The 24,981-nt window shown below is 38.3% G+C and overlaps 2 protein-coding genes across 9 annotated transcripts in view; both read right to left on the bottom strand.

Annotated features, from left to right (window-relative positions):
* The window catches only part of DNAH10 (dynein axonemal heavy chain 10), a 68,639-nt gene extending 62,051 nt beyond the window's left edge, over nt 1–6,588 (bottom strand). For 5 of the 8 annotated variants that reach the window (XM_080560133.1, XM_080560131.1, XM_080560132.1 and 2 more), the window contains exons 1-7: nt 6,283–6,588; nt 5,078–5,223; nt 4,168–4,273; nt 2,701–2,816; nt 1,993–2,185; nt 1,137–1,294; nt 166–396 (exon numbers count right to left, since the gene is read on the bottom strand). In XM_080560133.1, the coding sequence (XP_080416259.1) occupies nt 166–396; nt 1,137–1,294; nt 1,993–2,185; nt 2,701–2,816; nt 4,168–4,273; nt 5,078–5,223; nt 6,283–6,514 (1,182 nt within the window). In that variant the 5' untranslated portion in view covers nt 6,515–6,588. The remainder of the gene's footprint in view (nt 1–165; nt 397–1,136; nt 1,295–1,992; nt 2,186–2,700; nt 2,817–4,167; nt 4,274–5,077; nt 5,224–6,282) is intronic. The other 3 variants (XM_080560137.1, XM_080560129.1, XM_080560136.1) reach the window with 2 other exon arrangements.
* Nucleotides 6,589–6,805: 217 nt separating this feature from the next.
* Nucleotides 6,806–24,664, bottom strand: ATP6V0A2 (ATPase H+ transporting V0 subunit a2). The gene is made up of 20 exons (XM_080560178.1): nt 24,417–24,664; nt 23,231–23,309; nt 21,705–21,802; nt 21,015–21,152; nt 20,389–20,489; nt 19,538–19,664; nt 18,346–18,428; nt 17,904–17,997; nt 17,365–17,577; nt 16,787–16,937; nt 15,867–16,006; nt 14,748–14,905; nt 13,160–13,250; nt 12,742–12,860; nt 12,066–12,276; nt 11,415–11,534; nt 11,005–11,124; nt 9,682–9,799; nt 8,905–9,076; nt 6,806–7,992 (listed from the first exon to the last, which is right to left on the bottom strand). Exons 1-20 carry the CDS (start codon nt 24,531–24,533, stop codon nt 7,890–7,892), a joined length of 2,553 nt encoding a protein of 850 aa, XP_080416304.1. The 5' UTR covers nt 24,534–24,664; the 3' UTR covers nt 6,806–7,889.
* Nucleotides 24,665–24,981: the final 317 nt, after the last annotated feature.

Below are 24,981 nucleotides of genomic sequence, written 5' to 3'. Positions count from 1 at the left end.
GCAATTCAGACAAAATAAGCAAGCTTTTTTATTATTAAATATAAAAAATCTAGAGTATATCTTTATTAATGATAAAAAGTAAAAAATAATAATAATAGTTGACCAACAAAGAAACCAAACTCAGGTAAATACAGCTACAACTCCAGTTTTCTTAAGGATGCATACCTTCAAATAGCGTTCAAGAGTTGAAAGGAACCTAGCGTTATCTAGAGCTTCCACATGATGTTTTCTGAGGTCACTTAAGACTGCCTGTAAATCTTTGCTATGCTCAGATTCAGCTTCCTGTAGTATTGCCAAGACTTTTTCAACTCCTGGAAGCTTTGTCTGTTCAGTAAGACCAGATAAAGCAGCATGTCTTTCACGCCAGAAGTCAATTTCTGCAAGTGGACCATTGCCCTACAAGATACGTGGAGAAAAATAAAATTTCTAAATTACAATTACTCGAGGATGAATACCTATGATGAGGTTTATATTTGTTCTTTTTTTTCATTACACTGTATACTGAGAAAACCCAGATGTGATTCAACTATGAAAAAAAAATAAAAACAAAAACAGAAAAAGAAGAAACTCTTTGAAATCAAAATTTTTACACACACTGAGGGGAACTGCTCATGGGGATTACATCCTTGAGTTGGATCTGGAGATTCCATGCTTACAAAAATACATGCCCACTTGATTTCGTAGACATGAAACGTCTTATTATGTTTAATGGTATTACTCATATGTGTAACTGTTTGCAGAATCAGAACCTTACAATTAGATTGTATTTTGTTTGAGAGAGATGATTTTTCAAGGGAAAATATAGTGCTATATTTTTTTAAAGCATTGCATTTTTAATATTTCATGTCTATCTCACTGGTTTTAGAAGTAAGAATGCAACTAGCTAAAGTGCCTTGGTTTTCCCCAGTCTCCCAGGCGGATAGGATCTGCAGAGAATTGCTTTATGTTCTATTTCCTGCAGTCACACAGGTACTCACTACCTTTGTTCTACTTTACTTCAATTAGTAAATGGGCTTTCCAGCAATCAAACACTAAGTTTGATTAAAACAGAGCACAAACCATTCAGAGAGATTCTTGCGGGAAATGAAGAAATATCTCTGGGAGCAAAACAAGCTTGGTGCTATGGGCAACATCACCTGTGGAACCCTTTTCAGTTGTTCCTCTAGAGCTGTGGATATTAATTTTTGCCAGGTCATTGCACAACTTTCAAGAGCTTCAACCACTTCTGGAACTGCGGCAAGAACACTCGCATCGCTGTTTAGATTTATAGTTGGCATGTCCAGTTTAATCTCTCCTGTTGGGAGAAAAGGAATTTGAAATTAACCATCTTGTTCCACCAGCACTGTTAAGGTAACATCACTGAAATGGCTTAAACCTTCCATTTTGCTAGCTACTTGAGTATAGGTAACATACCATCTGCTCTGCCTATTTGAGAATATGACAAAAAGCATCCAGTTGCTTCACAGTTAATACAGTGCAAACGAAGATATATTCCTAGAAATAACTGAAAAGCTCTCAGCTTTCAAGCTTCAACACAGCCTCTAACTATTAAAAATTAGGATTAGGGCTTTGCTGAAGATTATCGGTCTGTTTACTGAAGACCATTACATTCTCCTCAATGGTGTGACACTAATCCCTGTCAGAGACACGATGCTAAACTACGTGTGAAAGTCTGCTTTGGCCTTCTGCCTTCTATATCCTGCTATGGCCTGAGTCCCCTGAACATTGTGAAGAAACGAGGCATGATTACCCTCTCTGCTATTCTTACTCCAGGCTGTTTGAAACTGATTTAGTCCATTTCACCATACTGTCTGCTATGCTTCAGAGCAGTAAAAATACTACTGTGATCAGCAAGAGAAACTTTAATCAGATCTGGAGCTTCCCCAGAAATTGTATGCATTTGCTATTCTAAACAAAGCCATTTCTAGGTGAACCTCCTTCTATTGTTCTGTACTCTAATCAACACAGTGCTGGCATAGGCAGAATACTCACCTTCAATTTGCTGTACCGTCTGCTGAATAACACTTGAAAATTCTTGCATGTCGGTTAGGAGCTCATTCCTCATCTGAATATTACAGTACTCCACAGGCTGTTCTATCTTTCCTGCAAGCTCAGTCTCAGATAAATTTATTTTTTCAGAGTCTGTGTTTTTGCTATCTGGATATAAGGAAGCTTCCTCAGCCCGCTGTCAATTATAGGAGAGAGAAGGCAAAAGTAAGTATAATTCAAACAGGTACCATAGATTAGATGGTTTGTATTTATAAACAAACAAACAAACAAACAAAAACCTTACTAGTAATTCACTTAAGCATTTGGATAGGTTGTTCTAAAATTTAACTTAAATACATCTCTTTCCATTTCACCTCTTTAGGACTATTCTCTCTGCAAGTTCTGCAGGAGAATAGCTCCAGCATACTTTCACACAAGTCTATCAGCACAAAATAAAGGTACGTGGTGTCACATTCTTAAATGTTTCTTATATAGGGTCAGGCAATTCAATGAAATAATGACTGTCTCCACATCCTTATAAAATTTTGGGAAACAAAATAAAAAGCATTACCCCAAACTTCATTTTGGCATAAGAAGGTCATTCATGAAAGGATTTCATATACGTAGTCTACATGGTCAGCAGAATACTAAATAGGCAAATCACTCACGGAAAACTGAAAACTTCACATATAAAAGCTGTAAAACATTTACCTGTGAGATTACATTCTTTAGCATCAAAAGAGTACCATCAGTCAGTAAACCAAATTCTATCATTTTAGGAAGAACCTCATTAGCTTCAGTCAGGTCATTAGGTTCAGTAACTGTTTCTAAAAAGTATACAAACAATTAGCATACAGAATACAATAATTAAATAATTAATAATTGTACAGAACACAATTATGAAAACAATTGTATAAATTCTTTTCCATAACAAGTTAAAACTCCAATAAAGCAAACTGCCATTGTAATAAATAAACTAGGCTTGATGCAAGCCACTTTCAAAACTGCTGCTGGTTTTAATGTTGCAGATTTTTTGATGAAGTTTTTTTTCTCATATTTCATGTTTTTAGAAAAACTGAAAGTAATAGGCACATACAAAATACTTTGTAGCTTTAAACCACACATGCTGCTGCTCAGTGAATCCACATAAATGTATGCTGGAATCAGTGGCTGGCACTAAGAGTTAACAGACGGCTGATTGTTCCTGGAAATAGGCATGGAAATACTTGTTTGTTTCAGTTTAGAAGTTGTTTACTGTGGGAGTGGAACTAGATACTGAAGTCTGACTGTAACCAGAAACAGTAGCTATTGTCATTGGCTTTATGATAAAAGTATGAACTATCAGAATAGAACCTCTATTTCACATGCTGATATTGTATAACAAAATTTGAGTCAGGCCAGGAGGTTTGATACCCCAGTTGCACTTATCACCACCTTATGGTCCACCTTTCACATACAGCTCCTCGTTCTCAACGCACTTCACGCAGTTCTAGCAGTTATAGTAACTAAATCTCATTAGTTCCTCCGAGACCAGCTTGAAAGCTTCATCCCTGCTGGCGAAATGTGGACGATATGTAATTTTCCAAAAATTTAACATGAAAAGTGTTCTTGATTCCTGGCTCTACTCCGAGAGCATTCCTACCCAGTTAGGAATGGATAGGCACTATCCTAAATCCCAGCCATTATCACTTTTCCTCAGTATGAACTACTTCTTAAGGGACTGGAGAACAAGGTTTATGAGGAGGAGTTGAGGGAAGAGGGGTTCTTTAGTCTGAAGAAAAGGAGGCTAAGGGGAGACCTCACTGCTCTCTACAATTCCTTGAAAGGAAGTTGCAGTGAGGAGGTTGTCAGTCCCTTTTTCTCTGATCACAAGTTACAGAATATGAGGAAATGATCTCAGATTGCTCCAGGGGAAGGTTAGATTGAATATTAGGAAGAATTTCTTCACAGAGGGAGTGGTCAAGGATTGGAATAGGCTGGCCAGGGAAGTGGTGGAGTCCCCATCCCTGGAAATATTTAAGAAATGTATGTATGTGTTGCTAAGGGACAGTGATGGGACTCAGCAGGTCAGGTTAACAATGGGATTTGACAATCTCGAAGGTCTTTTCCAACCTAAATGATTCTATAATTGATAAAAAGTCTGGAAACACAGAGCCAGCAGTTATTCAGGACAAATACCTTTGGTGTCTCTCAAGAAATAGACACTAACATCTGAGACAAATTCTTCAGGAATTTCATCAAGAGCCACATGCAAATACACTTTGTCAGCTTTCTGTTCTGTTAACTGAAACACGAAATAAAAAGGAAAAATGTCTGTTACTATTTGCTGCCAAGTTTCCTAACAGCAAGACAATGTTTGCCTTCTATGAGCAATGGAACAGAAGCATTATTTTAACTACGTTATCTTCACATTGCTGTCCAAGTAAACAGGTGTCATAAAAAAAGTTTAAAAAAATCACTCAGTTAACAGTAAAAAGCATCAGCTTTGTAAACAATGATAATTTCCAGACCAACAGGACCAAGAGCATCAGTGTTTGAAACATAAAAAAATGGACCACAGTTCAATGCCCCCCATAGAGCCTTTCTGAGAATGTGCAAGCACCTACCCCCCTCCCACTGCATCTCAGTCATAAACTAAGTTTAGTTATAAACACCAGACTCCATCCCAAGTGTCTAATTAGGCAAAAGCCTTGAGGTACAAAAGCCTTTGTTCACTGTCCCTTACATGATCCTCCCATGGTGTCTTTATCTAGCAATCATTCTAACTACAACCTTTCTGTTACAAGCAAACCTGGGAATAGCTAATGTGGTAGCTGAGTAACTCACTACCGCACTTCCTCTCTAAAAACATAGAGTTTTGCCAAGTAAATTACCTTTGTAATGTCAGTCAATTTCAGAGGCTGTGGCAGGCACCACAGGCCAGCTGTTTCAATGAAAATTGCCGCTCTTGTAAAATGTTCTGTTCTGCTCTGAATCCTTGGTCTGCATTGTACCTCCTTAATTAGCCCACAAGTTTTACTGAAATATTTGCATCAGAAAGCCAGCATCTTCATACCCCAAAAGAACAGAGTGAATACAACAGACTTACATGGGGTGTGTGTTCCACACTGTCAGCTGCAAGTCTTTGCTCTACTTCACTCAATTCAGACACACTAGAGAGAGTTGATACATGACCTGACACACTTTTATTGTCTGAGGGTTCCGGATCAGATGTCTTACTTTTCTGAGTCGTGTCTAAGAATAACACAAGAGAACTCACTTAAAGAACAGGTATTCCATGCACGTAAGATGGATCCTTCCAATTTTCTTCTAAAATTAAGTAACTGAGCTTTTTCTTCTCCCTACAGCACCACCTTTCAACAATCAGACATCCATACATTTTCCCACAGGACAGCACTATTGCTGAAGGACTGAATCCAAACATGGAAGAGACCATGCTAAATTCTACAGGTAATTGGGCTTTATCTAGAACATCCTTATCAGCATTTTCCAGCACTGTTGACTTTTTAGTATAAAATAAGTAGGTTAACAAATTCCAAGATGAAGGCACTTTGCAAAAGGAACCTTCAAACAATTAAGTTTTTTTTTTGTGACTGATCTATGATGTGAAAACGGCTGTAGCAATGCCACGCCCAAGAAGCAAAGGTGAAGACATTGTAACACAAGAAACAACTACGTGAATTCCAGGGCCATTCAAGAACTTGAAATGTTATTTTTCCTGTCTTTCAGATGTTGCACCTTGTCTCCTTCCCCTTTCAACACAGGCTTCTAGACACTTAAAAGGTGGAAGAAACATAGTTGCATCCCCAACTGTAAAGATCACACTTCTTTGTGTGCTATAATTATTATGAAGCAATATTAATTCTCCCCATCTTGCTGCCTTTAAGCACCAACTTGCAGTGTTGTAGCTGCAACCACTGAGAGGTGCAGAGTGGAAAGTTGGGTCACATCATTCCTTTAATCTACTTATACACACGTCAGACTTCATGCTTAACTTTGATGGTCCTTTTTTACACAGTAAGAACAAAATTCTTTTATGGATATAAAATACCAGAGCAGGACTCTTTGCCTCTGCAAGTAACTGTTTCAGAAGCTTTTGAGTTATCAACTGGGCACAGCTCAAGGGATGGAGGGTCAGGGAATGGGGTAAGGAGAGGGACTGGGACTCCAGATGGGACAAGTAGGGGCCTGAAAGAGGGAGAAACAGCTAGACAGAGGGCAGCGGGAAGGGTTTCAGGACTAGGCAGTACCCAGGGGTGGGTCCCGCAGGTCGGGCAAGCAGGACAGCCTCACCCGCTGCTTCCTTGGTCTCCTGGGGGCGCCGCTCGACCCGCAGCAGCAACACCCCCGCGGCTTTCTTCTCTTCATCATCCTCAGCACCGCGGCTGAAGAAGCGCAGCACGGTCCGCGCCCCCTCACCGCCGTGGCGGTTCAGCAGCTCCTCGAAAGGCGCCGGATCGCTCAGCCCCAGCGACGCGAGCGCTTGGTCCCGCAGCCACCGCACCCGCACGTCGTTCAGGCTCATGGCGGCGAGGCCCCGGGCGGCCGCCCGACGCTGAGCGGTGGCCGCGGTAACGGCTCGGGGAGGAGCGACGGCCGCGGCCCGCCCAGCGGCCGCCTCACGCCCAACGGCCGCCTCACGCGCAGCCCCGTTCCCGCCCAACGGCCGCCTCGCGCCCGGCCCCCTTCCCGCCCAACGGCCGCCTCGCGCGCGGCTCCCGCCCGATGGCGTTTACCTCAGCCCCTGCCGCCCGGCGGGCTCTGTGTGAGGCACGGCCAGGGCCCTAAATGGCTACACAGGGATGTAAGGGCCGGCTCTGAACAGCGTAAACAGTGTTTTTATTCGGAATTAGTATGAAATAAGTGCAAATTTTAACTGGCACAGTTTTTAAACAGTAGGGCAATATCTCCCTTTCACAGCTGTTAAGCATTATGGCAATATCCCCATTGTTACACATGGAAAAAAAAAGGACCCCTTTGCAGCCCTCCCCCATCCTGCTGGGTAAAAACAGCTTTGGTTCAGCATGAGACAAACCAGGCATTCCTGTCAGGGGGTAGCCAAGCATAAGCACACCTGTTTTAAGACCCATTTTTTATTCTTGGTGAGAAACTTACTCGTAGTAGAAACTTTCTACATGATGACACCCCATTGCACAAAAATCTTCTAGACAGTGCAAATTTTTTCTGAGGCTTTTACCCATCAAGATCACTGCAGGTGCTTTACAGACCAGCAGGTATCATAAAATTCTTCACAAAAGAGAAATAAGAGGGCTGATACTTCAAATCCCCACACCTAACCCTGCCTCCTTCTGTAACATTAAATATGACTGTGGTTTCTGAAATAAAGTAGTAATTCAGGGCAGAACTCTGAACATGAAGTTAACATTTTTAGTGCAATTTTAAATACGGCCAAAGAAGAGCACGTCGTGTTGCTATGTACAAGTTTATATTATGTTTTGTTATCCTTCTGGAAGAAATACTGAAAACAGACGTTGCTTCTGTTGCATTGCTAAATTGTTCCCAAAGTACATGAGATGGTAGCTTGCTTAAGTATATGATTATATGAGTAGTAATGAATGTCGAATATGATGAAAGTCTTTCAGATAACTTAAGAAATAATTGGTCAAGAAAATAAACAGCTTTAACAAAAAAATGCCAACATTGGTTTTAGGACAAGCAGTAACACTTTATTTTTAAGAATAAAATTAATTTACAACATTAGTTTATCAAGAAAAATGTACAGCTTATACCTATACTTTCCAAGATGCTCCAAATTTGTTATGTAGTTCTATGGGAGGTATATATTACAAAATTATTTGGCTGCATTATAAGGCAATCAGTGAAAAACACTGTCCTACTAGAACAGACAATCCCAAACACTTCTGCTGACAGCAACCAAACTATGCCATATCGTCTTTATTAAAATGTAAAGAAATGTGCTTAAAAGAGAAGGGTGTAAACTTGTATCCTCCACCAGTGTAGAATTTGTTCTGAAATTCCACCCTGAAACAAGATAAAAAACAGAATCTGGATATTAATCCAAAATGACTGATTGTCAAATGACGGAACTGTACAACACAAGAAACCAAACAAAACCAATCCTAATCCCATCACTTACACTTTCTGTGCAGCTGCTTAACCTTCCTATCACAATCACAGGCAAATTTGATGTTTCTCAGGAGACTCAAAGATCCAGACATTCTACTGTTATGGCTCATATCTCACTTCCGTCTTATTAATTTGTTTTTGAGTTAACTGCAGTTAATTGTTTTGCAAATCTACAGTATCATGATGACAATACTTAGCAATGCAAATAGCTCTGTATCATGTGTTTAGATACTAAGTGTCTGTCTTTTCTTACATTGTAAATTTTATCAAGTTCCAACTTAAGTACCTGAATCCACTCTAACATGCGGAGCTCCTGATGTTAAGACTAAAAAGAATTAAAATATTTAAGGGTGGGCAGTCCCACTTTATCAAGTTTTGCTCACTACTATAACGTTCTGTTGTGCCAAATAAATAAAACAGACTGGAGCCATTCAGTGATATAGCCAGATGGAAATTAAAAACGTTTATCAAAGTGACTAATATTCTACAGTATGAAAAGCTAAAATACTATAAATCAAATGTCCTCGTTCATAGTTCGCATAATAATCAACTCAATGTGGTAGAGGTCAATATACACCATAAGCGGATATAGTATTTGAATGCACTGGAAGTATTCCAGAGGAATATTCACATTCAACTAACAAGCCATTTATTTGATGCAATTAGATAAAATCTATTAAAATAACATTAGACTATTAAACTTTACACTTATTAAAAAGTCACCTAATATTTTGAAATAAAAATTCTGCTAAAGAAGCCAGTATACAGTGTAGTGAAGTAATTATAAAATGGTGAGTTAAAACTTACCAGTGAAGTCGTATAGCATGGAGAAAAGCAGAAAGCCCCTCCATTACCAAAAGAATACAAACTGTTAGCACACCAAAAAAGGCTAGAACGGGGACTAGCAGTAAGACACCGTATGTTGTATCCACACGAAGACCCACTCTCATCACCATTTGCCAAAGAACTTCTGATAATTCTGAAAAAAATAAAAAAATAAAAAAATAAAACTTTCATAATTCATGTTGATACTGCACACATCCACCAAGTGAGCTACTGTACCTGACCTGTACTGTAGCTTAACCAGGATTACAGGATTTGCTGAATATGGGAACTACAAGCAATTCCCTACACTACCCCCCCTTTTTTTTTTTTTTTCCTTTTCCTTCAAGAAATGCTTAAAGGTACATCTGAGTTTCAAAATAAGGTCTACTGTTGGCAACATTTTCCACTATGATAGTATGACTTCAGCAAGTCGTAAATACCTTTCAAACTGGTCAATTAATGGAAGGTAAAAAATGGTACTGTGGATGCTGATACAGTATTATGTAACATTGTACCCAGATAAATCAACCTTCACACAGCCAAGAACAATCAATGAAAAATGTTACTAGGTTTCAAACAGTAAGTTACAATTCTAGTTTTGGGGCTTTCCATAGATGGTTATTAAATAGTTTTGGTTTTTTTTAATTAAGTAAAAGATAATTTCATAGTAGTATTACTTCAACAGGCCAGCCCCCCTCTACCTGGCATTAAAAATCAAAACAGATTTAAAATCAACCAAAAAACGACAAAAACACTTACGTGCATGAGCAAGACTTAATGCCCAGAGTCTCAGATATGAGGCTGTATTAGAAATGCATCCGAGACAGTATTCAATGGTATGAATTGCTTGATTCATAAAAACATCTGCAAAATTAAACTAAAATATGAAAATATATTTGTATTCATTTGAACAACATAGCACGGCATGAAAAAAAAACATTCATCTGTAAATCTTATTATACAGAAAAGCCATTAAGGGGTAATACACTGACTTCATATCAAATTAAAAAAAAAAAGCCACTGGCACATTTAAAATCCTTATTACAGGACAACAACCACCACAAAAAATCAGATGCTATTGTTTTCTCGTTAGTTTCCCCAATTACTTTGTGGACAGATAAAGATGTATGCAAATTTATTTTTTCTGCAAGGAATATGATCTAACACTTGAACAATAAAGGTAGTAAAACCAACCACATCTCCAATTCCCGTTCTATTGATATTGCAAGTTTATAATGTCATTTTTTGAATCGTTAAAACCAGGGTTAATTATTAGTAATAGGAGTGACAGAGAAACAATTACATTAATAACTAAAATCTAAATGCATGTGCTTGTTGCTAATAGAGCACCAAGCCTAACACCACTGCAAGTTTCAACTACTTTGCAAGAAACTATGACATTTTATTTAAGCAAACAATTCTTCTATTTTCTACACGTAGCTAGCAAAATTCTACTGCTCCCAGTGAAGTAACCACTACATGTAGACCACACACTGGGAAACTGAAGCAGTTTCCTGGCTTTAAATGTACATGAAATCCGTGGAAACAGTAAATACTTTTACAGATTTGACCACAGTAGATAGCAATAATAGCTAGGACTAGGAATTCAATTTAACATCTTCAAACCCCCATTAGAAATAGGCTTTGTCACATCTAATATTCAACTATAAAAAGTTTTCTCTAGGTGAAAAGTCAAGGTTAATTAACAGGAAATTGCACAGTCATCTTCTTTCCTTAATGTTAAGGATCCATAAAAGCACGCAGGAAAAAAAGAAAATTTATACCACTTCTTCAATTCAAAAAAAACAGCGCTGTAGTCTGATTCAAATAAAGCCCTCCTCATGTTCTCCGCTACAGATAGATGTGGTTTGCTGTACCACAATCTGAACATACTAATAAATAATGATAAAATAGCAACAAATAAAAATACATGAATTGCATTCATGCATCAAGGTCTTTGTAAAGGCTCGGCTGATATTCTTACAAACTTCCATGGACTCAGTACACAAACCATCTTCTTGATTTTCAACTTCTAATTTGCTTTCAAGGACATACTAATTAGAAATTAAATAAGATAGTTACCTCCTCTTCATCCCCTTCTCTGTGCCCACTGTCTGAATGACTGCTTCCTTCTTCCACATCATGAGATCGCAGCAGAGAGAGTTCTTCTTCACTCTCTTTTCGAATTAGCTTGTAGCCACTCTGCAAAATTGAAATGCATCGTGTCTGTTTGCTAAGTGGACTCCCAGTTTTAAAATGGATTTTGAGAGTGGGCTCTCAAAGTTAAAATTTGTTTAAAGAAGTTGCAAGAAGTAACATTCCCAAAGGCAAAAATGACCAGAGTGTAGAGGAACAAAACATTATCATACATTACAGATGAAAATGTTCCACGTTGTATAGAAGCATCTAGTTATGGACATTATTCTGTATGCAATAATACTAGCTGAGTTTTTCTATACTGAAGAAATATCTAAAAGTATCTCAATACTCACCCTGTACGTTCTAATGCCTCGTCTTCCACTGTGCAACCAATATAAATAAAGTGGTTTTCCAAAAAGCATTACGGGAACAGAAAGAAAAGCAAGACTCAGTAAAAACCTCTGTAGACCAACCTGTTCATAAGTAGGAAAGAAAGAAAATGAGATCAGGTTCCAAAATCAAAGTTAGTAAAAGCCTTCCCATTTTCCTTTAAAAACCTCTTTGAGCAAAATACAAGAAAAATACTACTGATTTCAGTGGGCATGTGCTCCAAATTGAAAATCCATGCAAGTATTTACTTAATCAGGCCCTTAAATGGGGTTATAGGCATGCAGCACCTTCAGGACTTGGTTCTAAGTTAATACATGACTGATGCACAGTGTACTAAGATTATTTACAGTACACAGGAAAGAATCAAAATCACAAGAATATGGCCCTGTTCTCTAACCTCAACTCTAAACTGGGTGATTTTGTTCTAGAAACGTATTTTTACAAGCACTACATAAAATCTTAAAATTAAAGAATGAAAATATTATTTAATGGTACTGTTTATTCATTTTCCCCTTAGTCTGATACATTCCCCTTCGTAGGGGAACATGACTTGTAAAGCAGTTAACTGAACAGGGAACACAGGATCATCAGAAGCTTGCAAGAACATTACTAACCTGCCCAGTATAAAAGACATCTGTTTCACCACCAGGAAACAGGAACATGTTAATAAACTCAATCAGAATGCTAGGAGCAGATGTAGAGTCCTCTGCAGAGTATGCTAACCACTTAAAGAAGATCATAAACACAAGGTAGCCAAAGATGCACATCATGAATAAAAGTTCAGGAATAAAAACCAAATAAATATTGTACTTCTTCTTGAAATGTCTGAAAGATAAAAATGGGAAAAAAAAGTTTTACCAAGAAAGATCAAAAATAAGTATGGGGCCCAAACATGATTTCAATGAAACAGAACAGTGGTTGCACTTTCATAGAGTAGGACAAAAATTAGAATTAAAAAAATGATTTCTTCGTATTCAGTAAAGTTTTAACCAGGTATTTCAGTGGAAATCAAGACCATATGAAGCATGTATTTGTATTTAACAAAAAGTAAAATAAAATACCCTATTTATCGGTCGCTTCAGATTTTTGTCATAATACTGACCCATTACCTAATTTATGTGAAAGGAAATCTCCATGTTACTGTCATAATACAATTACTATTATCCTGTTTTTTAAAAAGATAATAATAATAATAATAAATCATCACTTCTCTTACCACGTTAACTATTATAATTCAAGACTTGACAAGAAGTATGTAATGATAATATTATCTTAACTTCTTGTACTTACAAGTGGTTAAATGCCCCCAATACAACTCCAAACGTCATGTGAGCTACTCCAAAAATCACAGACATTTTCATTTTGAAAGAATTTAAAAAACTGAGACGGTTGCTTGCCAAATTCCAGATCTGAGGAAGAAATGAGACAAAACACACATTTCAGAACAATGTAATAGAAGGAATAAAACTGTATTCTTTTTCTATTAGGACACCAGAATTCTACCTCAAAATGAAATCACAGCTGAAGTTTGAGTTTTGTAAAAATAGTTAAATCTTTCTTTGATTCATAAATGAACAAACTTTTTGAATTGAGAGAAAAAACATACCATGGGAAAAAAAAATCTGTTTATCTTCCTAATACACATACCAAAGTCTAATTTAAAGATGAGTGATCATCACAAAGGAGAATTTAAAAGAATAAAACTAACCGGATCGATTCCAAAGGGATAAGCTCCATTGTATACACCAGTAACATTTGGATCCAGCGTCAAAAATTGATTAGACTTCAGATCCTCAAGACTGCAGAGAAAGAAAATCACAATCAGATCTAACATGGTTTAAACATTGTGGCAATATGTAGTTTGCATTCTGCAGGACACTACCCCTGTTTTCCATCACAAAAACATTCACCCAGATTCAGCCTATAAATGGATAAAGCAACTTCTAAGTACAAAGGATCCGGTCAGTAAAAATAACAACAAAAATCTAGGCTCTGAATCTGTGCTTAGTTCACTGTCTTTGAAAGGAAAGTTTCTAGATTTTTTAATTCCGCATTCTCCTAGAATAAAGCCTCATTGTAAAAGCTCCCAATTTGCTTTTACATAAAATTCACTAACAACCACTCAAAGGACTAAATATTCAAATGTAAAAGGGAAAAATAAGGTATAGTTTCCACTATAACTTCAAACAGTTTTTAATTAACAAATTACTCACAACCTTTTACATTTGAACCAAAGTCAGTAGTTTTGACTCTACTTTAAGCCACTTCCTGTTTTGGAAATGCAAGCTGTGAACATTTAAATACCAAAAGGCCTTAACACCCTAAAATAATGAGGTTATCCCCCTTTATGTGATTTATCAGACCTACTTTTTCACAACCTTTTTTTTTTTTTGCGCTATCAAGAAAGGCTGTGCATAGACTAATATTTGCTAGGTAATTAATTTATGTCATTGTTAGTACCTTTACAGTAGATACCAATGCTTCTTGCCTAATTCCAGAACTGTATTTTGGGACGAGTTTCTCCAAAACTTGCCCTGTGTTTTCTATTTCTCTCAAAAACTTTGCTCTATCTGTTTTAATTAGTTACAGCAGAACAGTCGTACACTTTTAACAATTTAAATGAAAACTGCTGGCTACCAGTAAATAAACATCCTGAACTAATCTCAAGAAGACCACAAGAAGAGATGCCAAACACCTCTAAGGAGCTTTAGAGACTGAATAAATCCAAGAAATATTGCCTCTAAAATTAATGCATGTGAGCTCTTACCACCAATAAGATAATTACGCTAGCTGCAGTTTTTAATAGAAGTTCCTAGTTAGCATAGATAGCATGAGGGTACTGCAACAAAATTTGGTCCAGGAGGAGTCTGATTTTCATCTACATCTAATTATAAAAGTCTAGAAAATGTTCTCGGTGACTGAGAACATGACAGCAAGATAACCCAGTAAAGCAGCATTGGTAAATAAGAGATTAACCTGACAGACTGACTGAATTATACATATTCCAATTCCAACAGCAGTTTTGGAAGAAATTGTGTTCTCTGTGGATTTTCCAATTTAAGTAAGCAATTTCATTTTGTTTCTAAATAACTATTACTGCTTTTTTTTATTTTAAGAGTAGATGAAACTTTAGAAGAAACTTAGTGCTTAGCCCACTAGCATTTGATAGTTTAACTAGATTTTGCCAGATTTCATTACTACTCTCAATAAAAGGACAACTAAAAAGCCAAAGGGTTAAACTGTTGCAGGAAGTAGATTTGCTTTAATGATACAGCAAATGAAGGCATGCTACTCACCGCCAAACCTCCTGCTCAAACATTGCTGAAACATTCCATCCGGAACCAAATATATTTAATGACTTTGAAAAACAATCATTATAAATCAGTCCAGTGTATACAGAAAACAAACCCATCAATAAAATAACGTATCGGCCTTCATATAACATTTTCATTATCTGTAAGTATTTAAAAAAAAAGAAAGAAAAAAAGAAAACATCATTCATCATCTGCTATATGAATAATTGCTATCTACACTTTTCTAAAAGAAACATTTTTCGCCTCACAAAACTTCTAAAAACTAAAAATCCTTACAAATAGCCTATAAATAGTACGAGGAAACCCAAGATCAATCAAAATGGAACAAAAACCTTTTCCTTAAGCATGCAAATATGCAATTTGAAAATATCAGTCACTAAATGCCTGAGATTCATCTCTCCACATTTGCAACTTCATGCCAAGCGATTTATATGCAAAGGCTGCATTAGGACATAGAGCTAGCAGCAAGTATATTCAGAAAGACAACTTTGGTTTAAGGTGAATGCAGAGATTTGAACTCCCCATGCAAGCTCCCATGACACAAACTGAGACTTTTCCCACTGATATCCTTACACTAATGAATAGTCTTTGTAAGACACATTTCTTCCCCTGAACTGTTTTTCAAGAAGTGAAGTTAATTTTAATTAAATATACTTTTAATAAGACATGCAAGTGTTCCTGCTTTCCAAGCCTATGTCATTAAAAGATTAGATAAAATTAGGTTTTATGAATTTCAAACTACAACTCATTTTCAGAAACAATAAAAGAAGGTAGAATTTGAAAAGCCATTTTCTCCTCAGGTTAGTCACTGTAACCACATTCTGTAAAATTCACGCATCGCTAAGAAGCCTTAGCAGAAGGAAAGACAAGCCCCCTCTCTCAAATAAAAATATAGTTTGTTAAGATTAATCTTAACAAGCATTGTTAATCTTAACAAGCATTAATCTTGAAAAATATGGTAATTTTAAACATGGAAAATCCTAAAACAAAGAAAAAACCATCTAATACATGCACAAAAAATATTACTTTCCAGAAATGCAGTAACTATCCAATTGAAACTATCTTGCTCGTGGAAGTTAAGTTATTTATAATTTTCTTTACCTCATCCTGCGATCTTTGTAACCTAGGATGGTTTTCATACAGTATTGTCAGGAGTGCAAAGATGAACATCAGCAGACCATGCCCAAAGTCTCCAAACATAACAGCAAACAAGAAGGGAAAAGTGATGATGGTATAGAGAGCTGAAATGGCAACGTAACAGATTTCAGGCACATAGCACAATAGATGATGGTGGTATCTGAATTATGTGTGAGCAATTAAAGTATTTTTAACCTCTCGATTTGTTCAGCTTTAAGTTTGAAAGACATTTCACCCCATGCTAACAGACATCTCACCCACGCTATAAATGTAATTCAGTTTAAAGCTTACTTATCTATATATATGACACCCTTGAGCAGTGACAACTCCACAGCTGAGCATCAGCTGACATGACAATTCTAAGGATAATAATATGAATCCAGGAAATAAAAGTTATTTTCCAGTTACTTTGACTCTGTAGTATACCTTACATTCCCCTGTACAGCGTGACATGATACTCTCATAGTCAAGATAGCTATAAAAATACATGAAGATATTAAACTAACTGGGCTATACAACAAGCAGGATTTTTTCAAGTGATGAGCTTCACACTTGAGCAAGAACAGTAGCCATTACCAAGTCTTCTTCTTTTCCCTAAATATTTTTCTTATCCAAGGTAAAGCATATAAAGAAACAATATGCAATTGCTACTGCTGTTTTTACGCTGAAATAACGCACTAAAATTAAATCCCATCTTACTGCTTGGAACACCATTTGTACTTTTGATGAGCTGCTGAAGTTTTAAAACAGCTACTAATAATCAGTACGGTTGTCACTGTTTTGCCATCACTGGTGGCTAGTTTAGCAAAGTATTTAAACACAGAGCCTTACAAGGCAAGGAATAATGGCAGCACAGCTCACAGTTCAGATTTTGGAGGACCAACCTGGATTAACTTCCCCATAGTTTCCAACTCCATAAGCATCAACGATATTTTGGAACCCTGAAGTGAATTTATTGGTACGTATCAGAGTTGGAGGGGGTTGTGTTGTTGGGATGGTATTCATGAATGAAGAAATTGTGGCTCCACTCTTCCTCTAATTCCAGACAGAAAGAGAAGATACATTTATATGAAAACTCAGTTGACAATTTAATCAAAGTGAAAATATTTTCTCTATCAACAGTTTCACTGATCTTGAAACATGCCTGAAGTAACCCTCAAATCTAACCTTTATCCCTTTGTGCCTTTAAAAAATAAAAATTATATTAACCTGTTCCTCTAAAAGCACTAACGTACAGTGTTCTAATCCTTACTTTATAGGAAATAACAAATTTTAATAATTTCCTTATAAAATTTGTTTTAAAAAAGACTCTGTCCATAAAGAAATTGTTTAATATGAGTACACAGAGACCGAGACCTGCCTGTGACTGACTTTCATCCTATTTTAAATTCTTTTCTTTCCTTATGTGTATACTTAGTTGAAGACAGAAGTTCTAACATCCGTGAGCATTCAGCTGACTTACCGAACCTTCCTCCAACGCATGGCGCAAGTTTTGCAGATCAGCCACTGGACACCAAACCTCAGCAATCAAACATTTATTTGTGACATCAAAACTGCACAAGTTGAGTACATGATAAATGGCTTTCATCTTCTTTACTTGGATAACCCACGTATAGATGGATTCAGATGCTTTACACAAAACTTGACGTAAGTAATCCTCGGTTTTATGCAGCACCTTCGTCCAAGAAGAAAAACAAAAAGCTTTCATTGAAAACGTAGGAACAATTATGTTAACAACAGTAAAGCACCGAGTATTTCTTCAACGATGAACTACATTTGTGGGAGGCTGCAATAAGCACTGCATTGTTTTAGGCAGTGGAATTACCCTAAAGTGTAATAAATACATGCAACTCCAGACCATGGACACTACATAGGGTCAAGTTCAGATGCAAAGCCACAAGAATTTTAGAAATATATTAATGTATTTAATACTGTGACACGTTAAGTGATTTCCTATAGTGCAGTAGCTACAGCAAAGGGAATACATTGCAATTTACTCACAGTACGAAGATCCTGAATACGAACGTTTAGTCCTTCAACAACTGCCGTACGCTCATCCATGGTATTTGGATAGGGATACACATGACAGTGATAACTACAGAAACACAGAAGTCTGTACTAAATAACCAACCTAAAGAAAAATAACACAGCCAGCCCCAGGCCCTCGTCAAATCTGCAACATGCCGTCTAATAACCACGGACCAGATTCAACTGGCAGTCACTGTTTTGCCAATACTTAATAAAGACTGCAGATAAAATGACTCATACATTTATTTGTACGTGAGATAATTATAAAGCTAGATGCAACTGAGGGGCTAGGAAAAAAACAAATTTAACTTCAAAACCTTGCACGAAATCAACATTTCCAAGGAAGGGGAGGAAGGGGAAAACGAAGAAAAAAATAATCCAGACATAAAGAAATTATATAAAATTTGCTTCTTACCAGTCACAAATCTTCTTAACTTTCTGGCCAATTTGTTCACCCCAATAGGACACTAAAAACACAAACCATTTTGTGGTTTCACCCTGGAAAAAAAAAAAGGGTAAGTTGATACAGTTTATTTTTAACCGACAACTCTCCTATGCTGTACTTATTCAAATTTGTTATTTTACTGTGTAGTTAGAGAAGTGTTAGTAGCATTAACATTCCACCATTTTAGTTAAGAACAAAAAATAAAATTCAAGTGTACCAATATTTCAAAGGGTTTTTTTAGTAACAAAAAAATCAAAAAAAAATCAAAAAAATCAAAGTAAAGTTTAAATTAATATTGGACAGCCACAGCTGCTAATTTACAAAGTGAATTTGTAAGCTTAGAGAAAAATCTTCATAGAAGACTGACTATATTCCAGACATTTTTCTTTAACTACTGAATGAACAAATAAAAGGATTATTAAAAGGTAATGGCCTGTATAGACCTGGTTAATAAATATCCAAGCAGCCATCTATGCCACGCATTTTGATCAAGGTAGCCAAACAAAGACACAACTATTCCACAATAAAGTTCTGCAATAAAGGACAAGACATATGAGGAGCAGCCGAGGTCGCTTGGTTTGTTCAGCTGGAAGGACAGAAGGCTGAGGGAGGCCTCATGGCGGCCTGCAGCTTCCTCACAAAGGGAGCGGGGCAGGCGCTGAGCTCTGCTCTCTGGGGACAGCGACAGGACCCGAGGGAACGGCATGGAGCTGGGACAGGGGTGGGTCAGGCTGGGTGTTAGGGAAAGGTTCTGCACCCAGAGGGCGGTCGGGCACTGGGACAGGCTCCCAGTCACAGTCTGATGCAGTCACAGCATCAAGCCTGCTGGAGTTCGAGAAGTGTTTGGACAACACTTTCGGACACGTAGTTTAATTTTTAGGTAGCGTTGTGTGGAGCCCAGAGTTGGACTCGATCATCCTTGTGGGTCCGTTCCAACTTGGGATATTCTGTGATTCTGCACGCATCAAGCTGAACCATTCCTAGTGTTATGATGGAATTGAGACCTCTAATTTTGAAGTTGCCAGTTATAATATTCGAAAGTGATTTTCTCTCCAAAGGCTCTAGGAAATTATTTACATTCACTGCAGACCTGAGCAGCAATTCTTTCAGGTCACATGAAGAGTACAAACAAAATAAACCGATAGTTACGATGTTTACTCACTGTATCTGGATCTTCCAGACATTCATCCAACTCTGCATACGTAAGAATAGTGTATCCTTTACAGGCTCTCCACAGCATTTTTTCAAACGCTTCAACTTTTGCTCGATGAACTAACCCAGATATAAATCTATGAAAAAAAGAAAAAAACACATTTGAAAAGTAAGTCACAATCCATGAAGTAAAATCTCAGAACACATCATCTCTCCAGATCACAGTCACAAGAATTTCACATCCAGCAACTCCAGAGAAGGAAACACCACACCCTATATAGGAACTAACTGGTATATAAAATAGAGACACAATTTCTATTTGGAAAACAGATGGATTATAGGCCTGAACAAACAACTAGAATATTTAATGTAATTTCTTTCTGCAGTAGTAAGGTTCTTAATTTTTTATTCAGTAAGGTACTCTAAAAATGACATTGCAGGGAGCTGTTTCCATATATCATTTTAAAGGCAAGTAGGCAATACCGTTAATAATGTTACATTTACAATTGACTCAGACAGCTCATTGAAAAACTGTGTGTTTATCCTAGACAAACAGTTTGAACAGTAGAAGAAAGTACCAAAATTACGGAAAATCTTAAATGCTCTAAACACACATACTTGGTCTGACGAAAGCTTTATGACAGTATTCTTGGTGCAGACCTTATCCCTTTAAAGAATCCAGTTTTGTTTCAGAGATGCATTTGGGACACCCGTTCTAAAATGGTTTGGCTCATCTTAAATCACTGGAGTCACACAACATCCCATCTTGAGAAACTAGCCTGTTATTTACAGCAGCTCACCCAGCAGTTTTGAAACAGCACACCACGACAACCTGGCATACCTCGGCTGAACCATACCTACCCAAGCTTGGCACCCAGTCTATGCATACAGTTGTAATCCACAAATGGCTCGTTTTCCACAGATGGAAATTCTTCATAATTCATGTGTAAATGGGATTCATACTAGGAAATAAAAGAAATATCATTCACAGCATTCAGAAAAAATATTTTGGTTCATTTATGATTCTATAGAGGAAAAGCTAATTAATTCTTTCAGTGAAAATACAAAAGCATTTCCTGCACTCAATTCAGACAACAGAGATATCTTGGGATCTCCAGTGAGTCACTCAGCAATTATAGTCACTGTTGCAAAGGTTACGTGATAAATTTCTCAGCACAATTTACACATCAAAATAACACGAATATGACTTCATCTTCTGCTGACATCAGCAGTAACATTCAGATGAATCAACAGAGAAATCACAAAGCTCCTAAGTTTCAGGGCTGCGTTTTGCTGTGCATATGCCTAATGCCTGTACATACAGCACAAGCAGTTGTGAGCCAGGTTCGCTAGGTACCGAGCACAAACAAACAATGTATGGTGCTGTAAAGCCCAACAGGAAGTCGTGCACTTAACTAGAAGCACTAACAGCACGCAACAGAACCATCACATGACACACAATTCTAGTCAAACACCACAAGTAGTACCTCTGCTGTTCTCCTGACAAACGTTTGTGTGACATCCAACATGCACGTGTATTCTGTCAGTTCAAGCAGATTTTTCCTCAGCTTTTCTTTGTTTTTATTTACTTCTCTCAATTCTGTTTCCAGCTTCTGCAGCTGTTCCTGTTACATGAAATAAAAACAATACAGAATCAGTTACACCATTTTGGAAACTGGGGGAGGATGAATTTTAAGCAAGTTAATTTGGCTTAACAACAGGAACTTTTCAATTTCTTAATTAACTTAAGCTCCATAGATTTTCTTGCTCAGCCTGCCAAAGATCGCTTTGTATTGAGTATGCTTGATCCTCCACTAGCATCCATTAAGTCTGTTGTTACAACCCTAATTTGTGTCTGAGCTAAGTAAGGCAGACTTGGAATTAGAACTTGGAACGTGAGGGTGAGACAGCTACCTATTCTATCGATAGAATTAGAGCAGAACAGAATGCCATTCAAAATTATAAGCACTCACAGAAAAGAGCACCGTGTTTCATTACACAACCAACACGGGCAAACAGAGCCTTGGGCATATAAAATTCTCACACACCCTGGAAAACATGGATGTTTATTTATTTTATTTTTTTACTATGTTTGTTTATGTTATTTTTTTGAATTTTTTTTTAATTTATATTTTAAACTGAAAACAGTTTGGGCATATGGAGTGTGAAAAAATTACCTGGATTTCTAAAATATGTTTCAGCAAGGGCGCAGGAGGAGCAACATCTCCTTCAGGAAGAGGAATATCCGCCTTTTTAATTTCTTGTACTAAATACCCTGGAGAAAAAAAACAATCGGAAATGAAACTGAAAATTGCACAGTTGATCTTCAGCTCTTATTGAGAGCACTGATCACACTGCAGCATCAAGCCCTAATTATTTTATTAATTTATCTTGGCAACAATACACAAAGAGTCTTCAAAATGAACACAAAGAAAGGGTAAAGATTAGTGCTCCATGGAGAAAAAGAGCAGCTTATGAAGTGCTAGCAATACAAGACAGAGAGTGAGCATTGCTCCCATGGACGCTTGCAGAAGTAAACTATCTTCAGAGACCACAGACTGAAACTTTCCAACCACGAGCACTTTTTAAGAAGCTTTTGACTTTTCATAATATGTTTTTGTTGCTACTTTCTGCTCCTAATGCCATCCGCCAAAAACTGATGTGCTGCTCAACAATCCATGTTTGGAATAAAAGGTGTTCAAACAAGGAGGCTTAAGAAACCCTGACAACGCATGCAACTCATGCTGGGTGGTGAGATTGCCACGATAGCTACTGGGATGTTTGGCATGACCAGCACGTGGCTCTGATAAGAGATTCCAATAAAAGAATCCTTCAACAGCGGCTTTTCCTCTGGGTATACTGAAGGAACCTGCATCTTGGCCGTAACGCTCTTCATGTCCTTTCTCTATTCCTTGACTATCATGTGAAAACAATTATCAGTAACTTAAAATGTTTTGGAGACTACTTGGAAGTTCAACAGCACTGAGTTGCATTACATGAGAAATTGGGTTTATTTTATAAGTCAAGGGAATATCTAGAGTAACGTTTCCATGGTCCAAGCAGTATTTTAAGCAGTCAATACAGAAATGGTCTCAACTGTTTATCAGCAACGCATTAACAACTCTTCTTCACTTCTACGCTAAAAAAAAAAAAAACACGGATATATTTAACACACGTTGGACCATATGTAAATTTTACATATACAAAACTAAGAAACGGGTAGTGGTAAAATATTGGAACAGGCTGCCCAGAGGCCCTAGAGTCTCTACCTTTAGATGTATTCGAAACCTCACTGAACAGAGCCCTGGACAATGTGCTCTAGCTCACTCTGCTAGAGCAGGAGACAGGACTAAGTTATCTCAAGAGGTCCCTTCCAACCTAAACAATCATGTGATACGCTCAAAGCTGACACAGCGTATGAATGCAGATTAAGGAACATACTTGTATGTTCTGACCCAATTCAGTACTGCAGTCAAATAAGCCATCTCCAGCTCCAAAGAGCTGCAAACTACGTACTTGAGTACGTGTATTTTATTTTTTCACAGACAGGAAAAATTTATAAGATTCCAAAACATTAAAATGGTGCAACACTGGGAAAAAACAAGAAAAGCTCTAGCTGAAACCTCCACTGTAGTTCCTCTTGCAAAGTGAATTTTAATAAAGCCACAGATGAGATGAAAATAGGTATGAAAATAAAGCTCACCAAGTATTCTTTCCATTTCTTCACATTTCTTTACTTCATTCACAAATTTCCTCTGAAATACACTTACGTTTGGCTTGAGCTGAAGGAGGATAAAACACTTATTAGGTAATGAAATAAAAAACACCCCTAAAAAACACAATTGTTTCTCTGACTTCATGGAGCCAGTTTTGCATGTACCGTACGCGCACTCTTTCTACAAACTGCTTTTCAGCTAGGAAGCTATTTAAAAAAAAAGACAGAAGTCTTCCAATAGCAAGGTTTTACTAAAACAGAATTATTTGAGTGAAAAGAATGAAAGACACTGATAACAAACTAACTCAAGTCTACTGGAGAAACCACCCCCATATTATTCCTACAGTTTTAAAGTACTGCTTAAAGACTTCAAATTAATAAATGTGAACCTATCTATAAACATTTTTTTGCTATACTTTTCCATAAATTCGATTCGAAACGTTAAGCTTTGACCAGATCTTTTTCCACGCTTCTCCATGAGCGTGCATTGTCTCTGGCTACATGTTCAACTTTAAAATCAGGACTACTTGAAATGGCATCTGTGGCCTTTAAACACAATACCCGTGTAATGATTCTTACAGGATCCTCCTACCTGCGGTATTTGCTAACCAGCTGTTATTTTTATTTAAGTTTTCCCAGTTTTCCTTGCTACCATTTTATAACCTACATTTATGAAGAATACCTGAGAGAAATTCCAAAGTCTTAGTCAGCAAGCAAAGATCATATAATTACGATGAGACAACGCAGAAACAAAGTTAATTATTGCCCAACCCATCTTCTATTAGCGAGGCACTTGGCTTCCTTCAAGGTGAACTGCTGCTCTGGGAGCAGACGCGTTTTACAAACCGGCAGCGTGCGATGGTGAAGGAATAAGCTTGTAGAACTGAGACGTTCCCATCAGTTCGTCAGCGGGGTGGGCACATCTGGCTGTGCACCTACAGACCGAAGTCAGGGTGGCTTCAGGCGCATAACGGGCTCTCCACAGGATGCTCCACAAAAGCCAGAGGTTACACCGCCCGTGTGAGGGGTGGGATCGGGCCCTCCCCTGAGCCTCAGGGAGGCCGCGGCCCCGCGCTACCTTTTCCACGGGCCTCCCTCCCCGCCCCGCGGAGCCAGGCCCGCACCCGGCGCCCAGCCGGGGGCCCCGGGGGCTGTTTCCACAACCGCTACTCACGTCTCGGAACTCGGCCAGGCCGCGCTCGCCCACCTCGCTGAGGCACTCGTAGGCCGAGCCGCTCTGCAGGAAGAGCTGCGCCAGGCACAGCGGCTCGCCGCGGAACAGCGAGCCCATGGCGGGGCCCGGCCCGGGAACGGGCTCCGGGGGGGGGGGGCCGGGGGAAGCTCAGCGGGGCCCGGCTCTGCCCGGCGCTGCGGCGGCCATCGCGGCCCGGCCCGGCCCGGCCGTTTCCGGGGGCAGGGCCCCGCGGGGGCCGAGCGAGGAAAGGCGGGGCCTGGGGGGGGCGGGGCCAAGGGGGTCCACGTGGAAGGAGTGGAAAGAAGAAAATAAAAGGCTGAGGGTGGTAAGGGGCCCCTCTGAGTCAGGGGAACGTGCCTGCGGCGGTACAGTGGTTAATAGCCGCAAGAAAAGCGGTAGGAAGCGTGTTGTGGGGTATAGGCAGCTCCAAGCAGGTAGTTACCAAATCAAATTACAGCCCCTCAAAAAACTGCCTTGTTATTGTCCAAAGGCAGCAGTACTCGGTTCCCTTGTTCCAAAAAGAGGTGGGCACGCCAGGTTTACT

This window comes from Anser brachyrhynchus, assembly GCF_964034855.1.
Source record: "Anser brachyrhynchus genome assembly, chromosome: 17".
NCBI classification, from domain to species: Eukaryota; Metazoa; Chordata; class Aves; order Anseriformes; family Anatidae; genus Anser; species Anser brachyrhynchus.
The sequence above is the reverse complement of the archived record's forward strand: the minus strand, read 5'-3'. Positions and strand labels throughout refer to the sequence as shown.